We start from the raw sequence: 15,582 nt of genomic DNA, 5'->3' as shown, positions 1-15,582 counted from the left end.
TCTACAATTTTTTTGAACCTTGTTCTACAAAGCCTACCCTTCTACCTCCTGTGGGAAACAACTGAAAGCACAAAGTCAGCAGTGGGTTGTTCCAGATGCGCAACTCCAGAAGAACTCTTCATTGACTCTCAGCTACGCTCATGCAATGCGAGAGAAAACGGCCCCTATTCAAACGCGTCTCCTCCAGACTGAGGCTCCAGCATTGGGCCAGATATTAATGAAACCCCAACGATCCCACCAGCATGAAGAACAAGAACATAAGAAGGAGCCTGCTGGATCAGACAATCTAGTCCAGCACTCTGCTACTCGCAGTGGCCCACCAGATCCTTTTGGGAGCTCACATGCAGGGTGTGATAGCAATGGCTTTCTGCTGCTGCTGCTCAGAGGCTGGGTAACCTTCAACCAAGCAAAATGTTGCCAGTTCAGAAAACTGAGAAGCCGCTTCATCCAAAGGCACAGAAAGCCTGCCTGGGGTCCCTCCTCGAAACTAAGCCCAGCCTTTCGCTTCCAGCTCAAGGGTCAAACGAGAAATTAACAAAAAGGAACAAACTCACTACATGCCCACGTATACTGAATTTCGAGAGCTCTCTTTGCAAAAGTGGGCCAAGTCGCCTTTTTCTTTTCAAAAATAGCCTCAATATATCTTCATTCTGCAAATCGTTTTAGGAGCCGCCGGATTTTGCTTCTAGAGGGAAGGCGGCAGAATACATAACAATAACTGCTTTGGCAGCCGACCTGGGGGAGGGGCAGGAGAAAGAACAGAATTCTGAACGCGTGGCTTGAATGAGATGCTGCTCCACATAACCTGATCCCCCCCACCTGTTTTATTATTATTTTTTTTTCAAGGCACTTTTATATTGCTTATCCAGACAGGAAACAGAACCCCAAATGCTAAGCTTGGGTCTGCCCTGCTCATCACGCAAGTGACGAACCCCCAGGGAGCTATGCAAAGCGAGTGTTGGTGGACCCAGACACCAGTCGGTCAAGGACCATAATGAGAGAAAACAGTAAAAAGAAAAAAACAACAAACCAAGCAACAACCCCCTCCCCCCTACTTTTTTTTTTACTGCGCCACACATATCCTAGTCTACCTGGGAGAGATTAAAAAATAAATTAGACTGAGATATCTATTGTCATAAAGTATATAAATTATCTGAACACCAGAAAATCTCTTTGTTGGCCAACTCAGAAGCTTGGCTGAAGAGAAAAGGAAGTAGGGCGGTTTTTGCTGGGCGTGGATACTAAGGTCATGCGGGCATGGGGACTTCCTGTTTAAGCAGGAAGTCGGGGTTCCTCCATGGTATGAGCACAGCTTGGAAGCCCCATTCCATCATGCTCAGGTTGCTTGCCTCGGTGCATGATGGAGTGGATGGAAACATGGCTTTCGAGGATGCGTTCGTGACAAAACGGTAACCTGCTCAGAAAAGATTATGTCTAGGAGTCAGGGATACTGCCCACTAGTGCTGATTGGGGGTATTTGACGCTTGGTGGCAAAGCTTGGCTCTTCTTGTTTGCAACCATAATCAAAGAAAACGCTAACGTTATTTTTGAAAGTTTTCTTCCGCAGGCCACGCTAGAATCAGCCGGTAGAACTCTGGTTTCTTCCCTTCTTCCTTCTTTTTTTTTAAGCATCACAAGCTAACAATTCAGATCCCCAAAGCTGACATGGTAAAAACACCCCTGCCTTCCAGCCTCCGAGAGCCTTTGTTTTGGGCCATGAAAAGGCATTTTTTTTAAATTTAAAGCTACCGAACTCTTAAAATGTATGAAGATCAGAACTAAGGGCTGTTGTCACACTTTGAAGAGAGACTGTAGAATGAAAAACACTTTCTTTGCTATTTTCTTTTGTTAAAGGTGGTTTTACATCTTAGGGTTCAAAAGATATATTTTTTTTAAAGGTTGACTAAATGAACACACGCATGTTGAGTTCAGAGTATCGGGTTGGGAACATTCCTTTCAATCCGGATGCCTCCCCCCCCTTGCCCCGCTCCCCCGTATCAAAAAGTAAATAGCAGTTAGAACTTAAGTAATGAACGCACCATTAAAGTGTCATCAGAAGATGTTGACCTAAGACAAACGTTTTTCCATGATACACAATACGGTCCAAAACAAACCAAAAAAAAAAGAAAAAAAAAGACCAGAAAAAATTGCCCATCAACAATATACAGTCTGACAACTACATCTTGTAAATTATACCCAAATACTGCCGGCAGTCTATCCCTCTAAAGAATATTTGCCCCCTTCAATCCCTTCCTAACAATCAGATAATAAAATACAGCACCTATAAATAAGCAAAAAAAATATATATATACCGAAATCATCTATTGTTAGTTTTTAAAGATATGGCAATAAAAGGAATCTAAGTCAGCAAAAACTTGTAGAAGCCATAACTGATAAAACAGCTTATTGGAAACAGGTGGCAGTAAATGCACTCTACGCGTGCACAGGTACGTAAGAAAATACAGACGTATAAAATTGCACGCACACACATTCACACACGCACACAGTCGTCCTTCCATGCTCCTCTATGCTCACGCATATACACACACATAGACAACAGGAGGCATTGGAGACACGTTGGAATCCGGACAGATACTGTGATCAGCCTTTGGGTGAGGCAACGATTGGGAGAGGGCAAAATTACTTTGGAAGGGTGTGCTGCCATATCCTTTGGGAATTTGGTGGTTTAAATGTTAACAATCAAGTGCGGTGTACTCCTCCCTGCCCACCATTCCCTTCCCACAACTGGAACCCAGGGAAATCAGTGCTCGTTGTGGGACCAGAAATGACGATTAAGGAACTAAGTGGTGAAAAGGTATTGGCTAAAACAGGCCTTTTAAAAAAATCTGGGCAGGAGGAGGCAAGATCTGGTACGACACTCCAACGAAGGAGTACACAGCAATTGATGAGTTCCTATCGAGATGTAAACCGTTGTCAATGCTTCTCACTGTAAAGTACGCCTCCACCCCATTCTCTTTCCAGGTGGGAGTCACAGTGGCCTACCGCTTTCCCAACAACCGTTGGAAAAAAAAATATGTATAATGTTGGTGCATAAATAGCTACCCAAATTTCTCCTTCAAAAGCTGGTGTTTTTTCCCGTATAGGGGCAACCAATAACTAACACAGATAGATGAGATCTGGGAAAAAAAACCATTCTTGTGGGGTAGGAACTTGCATGGGCCCCTCTGCGAGGCCAATGCCAAATAACTCAAACCGAAAGCGACCAAGTATGACCCCGTTCCAAGTTGTCTCCCAAACCTCCTACAAATGAGGTCTGATCTGCGTGCTCTGTGGTTAGAGGTTAAAAAGCAGATTATAAAATACCTAGATTTTCAGAATTATTTTTTTCTTTCTTTTTTTTCTGTCCTGATTTGGCCTAAAATGGAGTGTATTAAACAAATCCCAGCCCGTAAAGAGACCAGAATCGGTTAAAGCTATGAACAATGTGCACTACAAGGTCAATTTTCTATTCCACTTTACAAGAAAAAACACACTTAAGTCAGCTACCACAAATTAAGATATTTGTTTCCTGATGTGACTTTTTTTTTGTTTTGTTTAAAAAATAGGTGGAGTAAATGTGTGTGTGTGTGTTTTTTTTCTAAATCCCAAGTTTCAAACAATATTCTTTTCTTGAAAATATTTAGGAATTCAAACTAGTGTGTTTAGAGTCTGGTTGACTGTGCAATCTCTTAGTGGCAACTGAACAGCTACAAAAAACCTTTTTTTCCCCCTCCAAAAACATTTCCCCTTCCAACTTTTTTTTCCTGGTTCAAGAAGATAATAGTGTATTATCACTCTGTTTAGCCATTAGATGGCGGATAAAAAGTCCCCTTTTAAATATGTGGGTTTGATTTTTTTTTTCTCGTTTTGTACAATTTTTTTTTCTCTGTTTGTTTTAAAGCCCGTACCAAAAAGGAAGGGCAGAAGGCAAAAGCTGTATGAGTTTCTTTCTTTTTTTTTCCCCCAGAAACTGTGGAAATCATTTTAGGGCAATTAATAAAAACACTTCGGGGTACAAAAAAGCTGGACTACACATTTCAGTTTTCTTCCTCAAAAACACACGGGAAAAAAAAACATAAACTAGGCTGAAACGCTCCTTTTGTTTGATATATGCACCTTGGCCTATGGCGTTTTTGTTTTTTTTTGCCCCGTGGCCTGCAGGGCGGTAAGTGTGGGACACAATTAAAACCAGAAGAGGTCCAAGTTTTCACTTTCCCCAGCTCTTGAGAGTTGGGTGAGCGTAATCTCAAAACTCCCACTCGACCGGCTCCTCTCGACTCGCGGCCTTCTCTAAGCGGTGGATTATGCTGTTCAAATTCGCTGCCTTCTTTTTCCTCAGGGTATTGTCCCGCGTATTCCTGGTGCACGCTGCCTCGGGAAAGCCGAACAAGCTCTCGAGAGAGTTGGCTTTCTGAGTGCTGGCGGCCGGCGTGGAACTGGTACTTGGCACAATGGGGATTTTCTCCACGCCATCCTCCTTCGGCTTGCGGGAGCCCTCCCCCGTAAGGACCGAGGCGGAGGCAGCTGAGGTAGAGACATCCTCTTCCGGAGCAGAGTTTGGCGTTGTCTCCGGAGTTTCTCCGGAATGCTGAGAGCCTGCAGGAGAACACCGATGCGGCGCTTTCGGCCTGCCCTCGTCATCTGTGTCTTCGAGGCTCTCCGTTTCCAACTGGAATGTCTCCGTTTTCTCTGAAGATCTGGCGTCTCGCAGTGCCTCTTCCCCTGCTTCGAAAGCTGACGCTGCTCGCCCTCCCTGAGACTTTGTGGTTGTGTTGCTGTAATCGTCAGCTTCCAGGCTGCCCGGCTTGGCCTCGGGCGGGCCGTCCGTGTCCACTCCGTCGCAACTGTCCCCTTCGGAGCTGTGGACTGCCCTGCTACTCCGAGTAGAAGGAGAATCGCTCGTCCCCCCCTGGCTCTGCCCTCCAGCTTGGATTTCTTCGATGAACAGCTCTCGGCGGATGCGAGATCTGCAAAGTGGCCCAGAAAAGAAAGAAAAAAAAGGTAAGAGGGTTCTTGATACATCCTTGCGCGGCCTGGGACCGCCGTACCTGCGGGACCGTCTTGCTCCATATGTCCCAACCTACTGGTGATCCCTAGTCCCTAGGCCAACCTACTGGTGATCCCAACCTACTGGTGATCCCTAGTCCCTCAATGACGCGGCTGGCCTCCACCCGGGCCAGAGCTTTTACAGCTCTGGCCCCTGCCTGGTGGAACGCTCTGCCTCCAGCTACGCGGGCCCTGCGGGATCTAAATGATTTCTGCAGGGCCTGCAAGACAGAGCTGTCCCACCGGGCCTTTGAGGGGTCCGGCCGCTGATGGTTCCCCCCCCCCCCCGCTTTTCTCCATAACATCTGTGGACCTACCGCCACTTTCTTCCCTCTTTTCCTTTTCAGGGGATTGATTAGAGAGACGCCATCGATATATTTGATGTTAGAACGCTGCTTTTAATGGGATTGGGTTTTAATGTATAGAGCTGTTCCTAATGATTTTATAGTTTGATACTATTGATTTTATTGTGCTCTATTGTCTGTTGTTCGCCGCCCTGAGCCCTCCGGGGGAGGGCGGCTTATAAATATAATAAATAAATAAATAAATAAATAAATAAATCCACAAGACTGTCTGATTCTTATCTTGTCCTGTTGACTGGATGGTTCCCCTGATCTGATGAGGGTCTCTTTATTCCTTAGCAATCATGGAAAGATTAGAAGTTCACATGCAATCCTTCAAAAAGGAAGAGATCTTATGCTTACACACACTCTTTCTCCTGCAGTTCGGGGACTCAAGGGCCTCCTTGGAAATGGGGAAGCATAGTTTGTACTAAGCTTCCGTTTCCAATCATAATTTGTAAAGCAAACCCAAATTGTATATTTTAATCCAAAGGTAAACTACGGTTTGTGTTCACTAAGTCACCTGATTTTTGCCAGTGACCCAGAGAAGTAAATGAAACCAGCAAATATAAGGATGGTTCTCAGTCCGGAAAGCCACGGTCGGCTTATCTGGAAACGGTGAACATGAACTGAGTCATCAATGTTGGTTTCATGGGCAGAAATAAGACACTTCTCTATTAGACAATCGAACTCGTCTAACTTTTTGAGCCTGCAGACAGTTTTGAAATTCTGACCAGTGGCGTCCTGCCAATGGGGACAAGGGGAATCCCTGAGTACATGCCATTTGATCCCTTAGGGGGACGTCAGTGGCTCCCTCTGTGCTGTTCAGTTGGGCACTGCAGCCACAGGCTGGCTGCTGCACTCCCCGGCCTTCCTGTTGACAGGGAAGTCAGCTGCAGCGCGGCGCCTGCCTGAGCCACCTGTTCTTGAGCCCAGCTGGGAGGCAGTGAGTGGCTCATGTGGGCACCTGACACTGGCGCCTGCCCTCTCTGGCCTCCCTGCTGACAGGGGGGTTGGCTGCAGCCATGGTGCCTGCCTGTGCTGCCTGCCACCGAGCTGCCATAAGTGGGGTGTTGGGGGGACATGGGGAGCCAGGCAGGGTGGGGGCATAGGGAGCCGGTCATGCCCCAGGTGCCATTTTTGCCTGGTACACCTCTGATTCTGACCCAGGATGGTGTGAGCAGCTACAAAATGTCCGCCACAGGTGGCAGAATCAACCATCAAATATCAGGAAGTAATTCCAGTGGGAACTCTTAAACAGAGCCTCAGCATGAAATGTAGAATGGGATGCATCTTAAAATGAATATCTTGTTGACAAAGATTCTCTCGCATATACGCTAGCAGACCTTCAATAACGCCGGGAAGATCTCTGTGCTGTCGTGGCAGCATAGGCTGAAGCAACTTTTACAATATCTGCCTCGCTAATCCCTACCTGGCTCTGCCGACTTTCTAAAACATTTGTTGTGTACCAGGAAAGGTGCTGGTGGGTGCCACGATGCCCCTCCGCAGACCCCTGATCTGACTAGCGAAGCCACGAAGAGCTGCACACCGTACCTATAATTGTGGAACCAATTAATGACAGTGCTAGTCTTCAAGTTGAGCTGGGTGGCGAGTTCCTCAATAGTTTTTGGAGATGGGTATGGCTTTTGCTGATAAGCGCGCTTCAAAGCTTCCTTCTCTTCTGGGGCCAACACCACACGGGGTTTCTTCAGCTGATGCTGTGGCTGAGGGCTGGCCCCCTGGCTGTAGTCTATTCCGACCGAAGAAGACTCAGAAGGCTGGCTGTCGCTGACTGAGCTGTGCCGTCGTTTCATGTACGCTGAAAGACAGGGGAGGTAATGGGACAGGTGAGACATGGCGGCCACCCAAACCTGATGAAACTGCAAGAGTGGCTCCTTCTGGGCAGTTGGGAGCAGGTGAACGCATGAAGTGGCGTAGTGGTCAAGAGTAGGTGGACCCTAATCTGGAGAACTGGGTTTGATTCCCCACTCCCTCACATGAAGGGCAGACTCCTATCTGGTGATCCAGATTTGTTGCTCCACTCCTACATTCCTGCTGGGTGACCTTGGGCTAGTCTCTCTCTAGTTCTCTCAGAACTCTCTCAGCCATACCTACCCCACAAGGTGTCTGTTGTGGGGAGAGGAAGGGAAAGGAGTTTGTAAGCCATCTTGGGTTTCCTTACAGGAGAGAAAGGGGGTGGGTATAAATCCAGGTCTACCTAGCTATGTGATGTCTATTTCCAGACCTTAGGTAGAGGTTCTTTCTTAGACTTATGTTGTGCTGCTAAGCAACAAGTCACTCATGAGGATCCTATGAACTTCCACCTCATGGGGCTTTAAGGGCAAAAGGTAGTTTTGCCATTGCATTCTTCTGCCAGGCATCCCTGGTCTTCCTTGGTGGTCTCCCATCCAAGCATTGACCATGACTGATCCTTCTTAGCTTCCGAGATCTGACCTGATGGGGCTAGACTGGCCTGTTAGAGCTGCTACAGACCAGCTATCTTCTAACTGGGCTTGAAATATGGACTTTCTACAGTACTAGCTGTGCCCCTCCTGTAACCCCTAGAATGAGTTACCCCTCCAGTTCTCAAGAAACCGCTGCACCTGCAATTTATGCCCAAGGAGATGCCACCTCCTGACTCTTCCCTAGTTTTATTTAACATTTCAGGGCCCAACATGTTTTCCAGTTGCTACCTCATTTTATCTTCCGCATGGAATACAAGTCGTTTCAGGTATGTGCAGTTCTCTGTCTGATGCAAAACAACGAGATAATTTAAGAAGAAAAAGGAGGAGGTGGAGTCTGGATTTATACCCACCTTTCTCTCCTATAAGGAGACTCAAAGTGGCTTACAAGCTCCTTTCCCTTCCTCTCCCCACAACAGACACCTTGTGAGGTAGGCGGGGCTGAGAGAGTTCTGAGAGAATTGTGACTAGCCCAAGGTCACCCGGCAGGAGTGCGGAAACACATCTGGTTTACCAGATAAGCCTCTGCCACTCAGGTGGAGGAGTAGGGAATCAAACCCGGCTCTCCAGATTAGAATCCACCTGCTCTTAACCACTACACCACACTGGCAGTAGGTTTGGAAGCTTCAGGGAATGTAACTTGCAAAGATTCTCTGCAGGCTCTTGTTTTCACAACATCTGATGCCCGCATTTTGCCTGACTTGGAGCACAGAGCAGCAGAAAGCTCTTGGGAGAAGCCCCTTCAGAACTGAAGCGAAATACCAATAGGCTTGTGTGGACGCCAGTTCATTTCAATGAGAGACTGTGCAGGAAAATATCCCACGGAACGTTACCCACTGTTTTTGGTCAGTGGTCACAGAGAATGGTCCTATCCCCACCCCGCCCCCGCCAAAAAAATTTAACAGCCCAGTTTGTGTACTGACCTTCACTTAAGTAGCAGTACTTTTGGCCCAACTTGCCCATAGTCAAGGCTACGCACAATCAACTCCTGCGGCAAGAAAAACTATATTCTGCAATCTGCATAATTATGTAAATCGGGAATGTCCGCAGTGATTTATATACGTTGTGCAAAGTGAATTATGCCTCACAGGCAAGTCACATGGGGAGAGGCACCAAGCCCCCATGATCGCTCAGTGCCAACCATATCCGGCAACCTCTCTGGCCAGCCATCGCCCATGCAGATCCCAGCTTGCATTTGCAATGAGAGCTGCCACGGGGGGAAAAGGGGAGGGGGGGGGAAGAGTTGGTTTTCATACTTCACTTTTCTCTACTTAAGGAGTCTCAAAGCAGCTTACAATTACCTTCCTTTCCCCTCCCCTTAACAGATGCCTTGTGAGGGAGGTGGGGCTGAGAGAGTTCTGAGAGAACTGACCGGTCCAAGGTCACTTAGCGGGCTTCTTGTGGAGGAGTGGGGGAAACAAATCCAGTTCGCCAGGTAAGAGTCTGCTGCTCCTAACAATTACACTGTCCAAAAACTGTCAGGTAGTACCGCGGTGTCCAAAAACGCTGTCCAAAAGCTGTCAGTTAGTACCACTGTGACTTTTTCTTAGCAGAGAGACCTTCTGAGTTGCTTTCTGCTGTGTCTCAGGCTCATTCCGCACATGCAGAATAATGCACTTTCAAGCTGCTTTCAGTGCTCTTTGAAGCTGTGCGGAATGGCAAAATCCACTTGCAAACAGTTGTGAAAGTGGTTTGAAAACGCATTATTTTGCATGTGTGGAAAGGGCCTCAGTGCCACCAGCACAGGAGGATAGAAGGTGGAACTGTATTTATTTAATTCATTTCTGCCCTGCCTTTCTTCTCAATGGGGACCCAAGGCAACTTATAACATGCCCCCTGACCTCCATTTTATCCTTACAACAATCTAACCCTAACCCTAAGGCCTCCCAGACAGCTTCCGTGGCAAGAGCTGGGTTTCGAACTCAGTTCTATTCAATACTGATCCAATACTTTTGACCTCTATACCACACAGGCTCTCTGTGGAACTACTAATCCAGCAAGGGTCAGGCCATGTTAACAGCTAATAGGACCCCTGGCCCTATAAAAGGGTCTCTGTCCTCCGAAAGGTTGAAAATCAGTGGATGAATCATCTGTGTTGTAGTTACCAGATTATTTTTAAATCAGTGCAGCCAAATGTAAGGGTCTGTTACTCTGGTCATCAAACAAGAAGGGTTCAAGAGCTTTATTGGAACTGTGTCAGCCCAAGGCTCAGATAGCCAAAACGAAAGTTTGGCTCTCTGGCCTCGGTATATGCCTGTAAATTACAGAAAGGTTCAACCCATAATCCCCGCCACCCTCGCATTCCCCAAATATCAGCATTAGAAAGGATGGTGGGAACAGAGGCATTGTTTAGGACAGGCAGTTCACTCCCTCGGAGAAAGGCAGATAAGAATGAACGTTTGAGCTCTATTGACTAGTTACCTGCAAGCAGGGGGAGGCCTCTTTAGCCTCGAGCGATGATAATGGCAGAGCCATCTGTGACCTTGGGGTGGGCGTGCGAGTTGCCAGGCTGCTTATGGCGCAGGCCTGACATGAAGAGATTAGGCTACATTATTTTAGTTTAAATTTATGGGTGGGGGGAGGAGGGGGAAACAAGCCAAAAAAAATTGGCAATTCTTTCCATTCCTGAACTGTTGCTTGTGTTTACGATACAATAAAGCTGAGAAATTATCTTCCAGTTTGGAATCTTCAAAATGCTTCCCGTAGATTCTTTTGTACCACTTTTCTAGGACAGGCTAGTTTCGTTATTCTCACACCACAGATGGGGGAGTGATTGGCTTTCACGTACGCGGAATAACACCTTTAACCCACTTTCAGTGGACCGAGTGACCATTTGAGAGTGGACCGTGCTGCTTCCCACATATGTAGGGAACACAGAAAGTGGATTGAAAGCACTTTGTTTGGCATGGGCACCCCAGTCAGTGCACGGAAGGAAAGTTTGAACTTGGAACGGGCTGATTCAGAACCTGGTCTTCTAGCCATTATACCACCCTGCTCTTAAATCCAATGTGAGATGTCTTGTGCTGGGGCAAAGGGAATATTTACAGCTGCTAAGTTTCTCGCCGGTTCTGAACGAGGAGATGTTACTAGCAATCTGATCACAAGAGGGCGGCAGAGACTGGTGGAATGTCAGCGTTCGTCTCCTCTGTCCTCAGCAGGTATCTGTGGAGACTGCCTAATAGCAGTTAGTGGCTTGCACAGTGCCTCAGGGGTGCACAGGGGAACACACAGTGCTCCTATCCTATCCCCAAGTTGTTGACGAGACTCCTTCATTTCTCTGCAATTCTGGTATGTAAACAAATCGCTCTGGTCTGTCACTTTCCAGAAAAGCCGTGTCGCAACCTGAGTACGGCCCTGGCTTCTCTCCTCCTCATGCTCTGGGACAGGGGTCTTCAAACTATGGCCCTCCAGATGTCCATGGACTACAATTCCCATCAGCCCCTGCAAGCATAGCTAAGTGGCAGGGCTGATGGGAATTGTAGTTCATGAACACCTGGGGGGGCCATAGTTTGAAGACCCCTGCTCTAGGATCACGGCATGAATACAGACCAGTGCAAGGGATGGGGGAAAACAATTGGGGGGGGGGGGGGGGTTAAGGAGAATTCACTCCTCCTCCAATATCACTCTTATTAACAGCTTTACTCTCCTCCCCAGCAACAAAAAAACAGGCCACAGCTTCCTGGGAAGTTCACCTGAGCCAGCCCCACTGAATGGAACAGTGGAGCACCGTGCCCCAAGGATCCCTGGCTCGTTCCAAGGCGAGCTTCCGCTGGAGAACTTCTCACCTGCTTGCGCCCAAGGGCAGTCTCTGGCCAAATGCACACAGGGGCGTCTCGTGCGGAATCCATCCAAGGGAGAGAAAAGTCTTGCTCACCCCAGCATTTGCTACTCAAGACCCTTGAGCCGGAAATATTGTCAGGGATTGGGCAAGGGGATCCTCTAAACGCAAAGCAGACACTCCAAACCCGAACCCGGAAAATTCCTGTTGCCTCCCAGCTCCACGCAGCAGCGTTGGTGGTGGTTTCGAAGCGGCCCAATTCATGTCGAATTTTTCGGCAGGATTCGAGATCTGCTTTTCGGATCCCTTTGCATTGCTGGCTTTTTTGGGAGAACGTCAACAAAAAATACCGATAGAGGTGTTTTTGTGGTATCTTTAGGTTTGGCATTTCCTGAAATGCATGCCCCTAGCTGGGACAGTGCTTAGTGATCTCTGTTTCTAGAGTTTCCAAACCTGCACTTAAATTGAAGCTTTGTTGTGGTTCATTCATTGTGGGAATGAGCCGTGGAGGCCCTTGGGCTCACATGATCCCGGCCCTTGGGCTCACATGATTTCCCAGTGGCTGAGAAAACTGCAGTTTGCTGCAACTTCTAAGTCCTAGAAAGTGGCCTTTTCGTTTGCCTACAAACCAAGCATCTAAACTGGTTTGTCATTTTGGCCAACCTGGATATCGCAATGAACGGTGATTTCCCCAGGAAGAAGAAGAGGAGTTTGGATTTATATCTCCCCTTTCTCTCCTGTAAGGAGACTCAAAGGGGCTTACAATCTCCTTTCCCTTCCCCCCTCACAACAAACACTCTGTGAGGTGGGTGGGGCTGAGAGAGCTCTGAAGAGCTGTGACTAGTCCAAGGTCATCCAGCTGGCATGTGGTGGAGTGCACAAGCCAATCTGGTTCACCAGATAAGCCTCCACAGCTCAAGTGGCAGAGCGGGGAATCAAACCCAGTTTCCCAGATGACAGTGCACCTGCTCTTAACCACTACACCACGCTAGAAGCCTCTGATAACCAAATAGCACACCAAGGATGTGCTTGCGGACTCTTTCTTTTCTTGTGACAAACCATCTGTGCCTGAACGAAGCTTTGGGGTTAAGAGAAGCAGAAAGGGGATATATTCAATAATGAGTGGAATGTTCCTTTTCTCGGCAAAACTAGGAAAACTGGATGAAGGCACACGCTGGGCAAACCAGTCTGGATCCAGTCTGATAAGCAGGGAAAGCTCCCATAGACTAGCAACTACTCAGAGTCAGAAAACCCTCTTCTGTGCTACCTAAGGATGCCACAGAGCAATGTGGAAGCCTGGCTCTCCTGGTGCCCGAAGGGGAGATACCTTTCTTCTCCATGCGCTTCATGTCCATGAGCTTCTCCACGTTGTTGGGGTCGTTCAGCCACAGCTGCATGCGGACAAAAGGCTCCCGGCCCTTCAAGCTCAGCTTGTGCCAGGGCTTGGGGCGAGCCAGAAGATCCGAGACCGAGCCTTGCGTGAGCCCCAGGATTGTCTCCCCAAACAGACGCTGACCTGCAAAGAGAGACAAACCTCAAATGTAGTCGGTACCAACGAAGGGAGGAACAGATTGCGAACAAAAGCAAGGGGATGGGGGGGGGGGGGTTCAATGTCCTTGGGGACGGGGGCCAGTTAACTGGTCGGACAGGTCCCTAAAGAAGCAACATGAGCCACCTTAAAAGAAGGTGTGAGCCGTCTCTAGAGAAGGCGCCAGAATCCTTGGAGTAGCTCTGCAAGGCCTGCTCCACTGTGGAGACTGGATCACTGCTCAGTTGTATGGACTAAACCATTGGAGATTGCAGGAAAGGGGATAACACCATTTTGAATGCTCCCCTGTGTGGCGGTGGTGCGAAATCTCAATCAACTTTTTGCACGAACAAAAACTGTACCCCATAGCAAAGGCTTCGCACACAACGAAGATAAATTCTACCCTAGCTTACCTCTTGTTTTTACAACTTTTTTTTAATACAAAGGAGCATTTACAAAAAAAAATGATCCCCTACCTACAGTCTTGATAAGTGGTACCCGTGCATTCCGCCACCTCACCATGCTGTATGCCAGACAAGACCCCAAATACACTGAACGAGAGCATAAAATTCTGGACGATACCTGCTTGGGACTGTGTGCGTGGGATACTGCCGAAGGCTTTCCCCTTGCATTTAGTGAATTAGCCCAGCAGGCAAAGAACTATGGCAAGCCTCTCCACCAAAGAGCTATTTTTCTGCATGAAGTATTTTTTTTGTGGGTTTTAATGTGGTGAAAGAATTCGAGACTCGAGGTCGCTCTGTTCAGAGGCCTACTGACCATCCTGTATAATTTGGAGGCTGGTGCTGAGCACCGGCAACGGCCTTTGGTCTTCTCAGCACCGTTTGTGCCCCTGCCCCGAGGCACTAACAAACTGTGTAAAGCTTGGGGTGTTCTTAGGAAGCCTGCCTGCCTCTCCCTGTCCCTCCTCAGAAGGCTGTATCTGTCTATCAGTCTATATTTATTTAACATACGGCCTTACATGTGCTACTATTGGTAATAAGGAGGAACCACAGCAAGGGGCCATTTCTCACTGCCGTTTCGGAGCAATTAAGTGCTCTTTTGCGGACACTGACATTTCTGAAAACTACAGGTGTGCAAGGAATGTCCGTAGTAATTTTGGCACACGGGGCCACAACGATGCGACCACTTTGTTCAAAACTCACCCGAACTAAACCACCCAAAACAGGAATCGGTGACTTCTATGCTGGGGGATGGGGGCAGGTCCAGCAATACTCCTCTGCTGGTCCTGGCTTTCTTTTCCGACAAGAAGAAGAGTTTGGATTTATATCCCACCTTTCTCTTCTGTAAGGAGACTCAAGGTGGCTTACAAGCTCCTCCCCCCCTCCCCACACAACAAATACCCTGTGAGGCTGGTGGGGCTGAGAGAACTGTGACTAGCTCAAGGTCGCCCAGCAAGAATGTAAGAGTGCGGACACACATCTGGTTCACCATTATGATAAGCCTCGACCACTCAGGTGGAGGTGTGGGGAATCAAACCCGGTTCTCCAGATTAGAATCCACCTGCTCTTAACCACTACACCACGCTGGCTCTCAAGGGATTCTCTTCCCTGAGTCATAGAGCATGCGTGCCAGTCTCAGCGACAACTTCCCTCATTGGCCACAGTAATGGAAGATGGGCTCATTTCTCACTGAACGACAGGCCAGAACACCACCTGAAATCTGTGCCTCTGGATCGACCAGAAGGGCTGGAAACTTTAAAAAATCAAATCAAATCTGGGAATCTGTGCCTGCTAATGGGAGGCACGCCCCAAATCTGGGCAAAAAACAGACACCTCTGTCGCATGGCAACTGCATGGCAGATGGAAAAACACTTCTCTAGTGTGCAGTCAAGAACAGCCCAAATCCTAGAGTTCATGGGTCAGCCAATCCAGAAGTCTCACACTGCCTGTCACTTGCAGGGTTTCTCTTGAACACCTAACTTCTCCTCTGACCCTAAAGCACGTTCACTTTTGGCAGGTCGCCAGCCCATGGTCTCAGCCTCCGCACCGCAAGGTTCCTGGATCGAACCCCGGAGACCCTGGCAAAAATTTACATCCAAATGACTTCTCCACGTCACCCCCATTAACCTGTGCTGCCAATTATCCGGCTGCTTGCGGCTTTCCTCCAGTGCCTTGTCACGCTGAATTTCAGGTTTTGTTTTGTTTTTTTACTGGGAAACTCAGGGATTGATTCTCCGCAGCTGGAAGCACTTCCTGCCGCCGAAGGTGAGGACCTTATAATGGAGATAATGGAAACGCGGACTGGCGGCAGATGGAAACGATTTCCAGCCTGCGCTTTCTGCAGCCGTCCCTCGCCGCTCGAGAGCGCGGCAGCTGCTCAAGCCACGCAGCGGATGGCTCTGTAACAGCTCCGTTCCATTAAGCTAATCGAAACCGTTCAATCAATGACCCCAGCGTCCGTCCCCCC

General features: G+C 48.1%; 1 protein-coding gene across 1 annotated transcript in view; it reads right to left on the bottom strand.

Moving 5' to 3' along the window:
* Positions 1–615: 615 nt before the first annotated feature.
* The window catches only part of CUX1 (cut like homeobox 1), a 301,887-nt gene continuing 286,920 nt past the window's right edge, over positions 616–15,582 (bottom strand). Inside the window, exons 20-22 of the mRNA XM_048518602.1 lie at positions 12,955–13,143; positions 6,942–7,206; positions 616–4,967 (exon numbers count right to left, since the gene is read on the bottom strand). Coding sequence (XP_048374559.1) covers positions 4,247–4,967; positions 6,942–7,206; positions 12,955–13,143 — 1,175 coding nt within the window. The 3' untranslated portion in view covers positions 616–4,246. The remainder of the gene's footprint in view (positions 4,968–6,941; positions 7,207–12,954; positions 13,144–15,582) is intronic.

Source organism: Sphaerodactylus townsendi, linkage group LG16 (genome assembly GCF_021028975.2).
Source record: "Sphaerodactylus townsendi isolate TG3544 linkage group LG16, MPM_Stown_v2.3, whole genome shotgun sequence".
In the NCBI taxonomy this organism is placed as follows: domain Eukaryota; kingdom Metazoa; phylum Chordata; class Lepidosauria; order Squamata; family Sphaerodactylidae; genus Sphaerodactylus; species Sphaerodactylus townsendi.
Note: the sequence above shows the minus strand (reverse complement) of the source record. Positions and strands in the feature narration are given on the sequence as shown.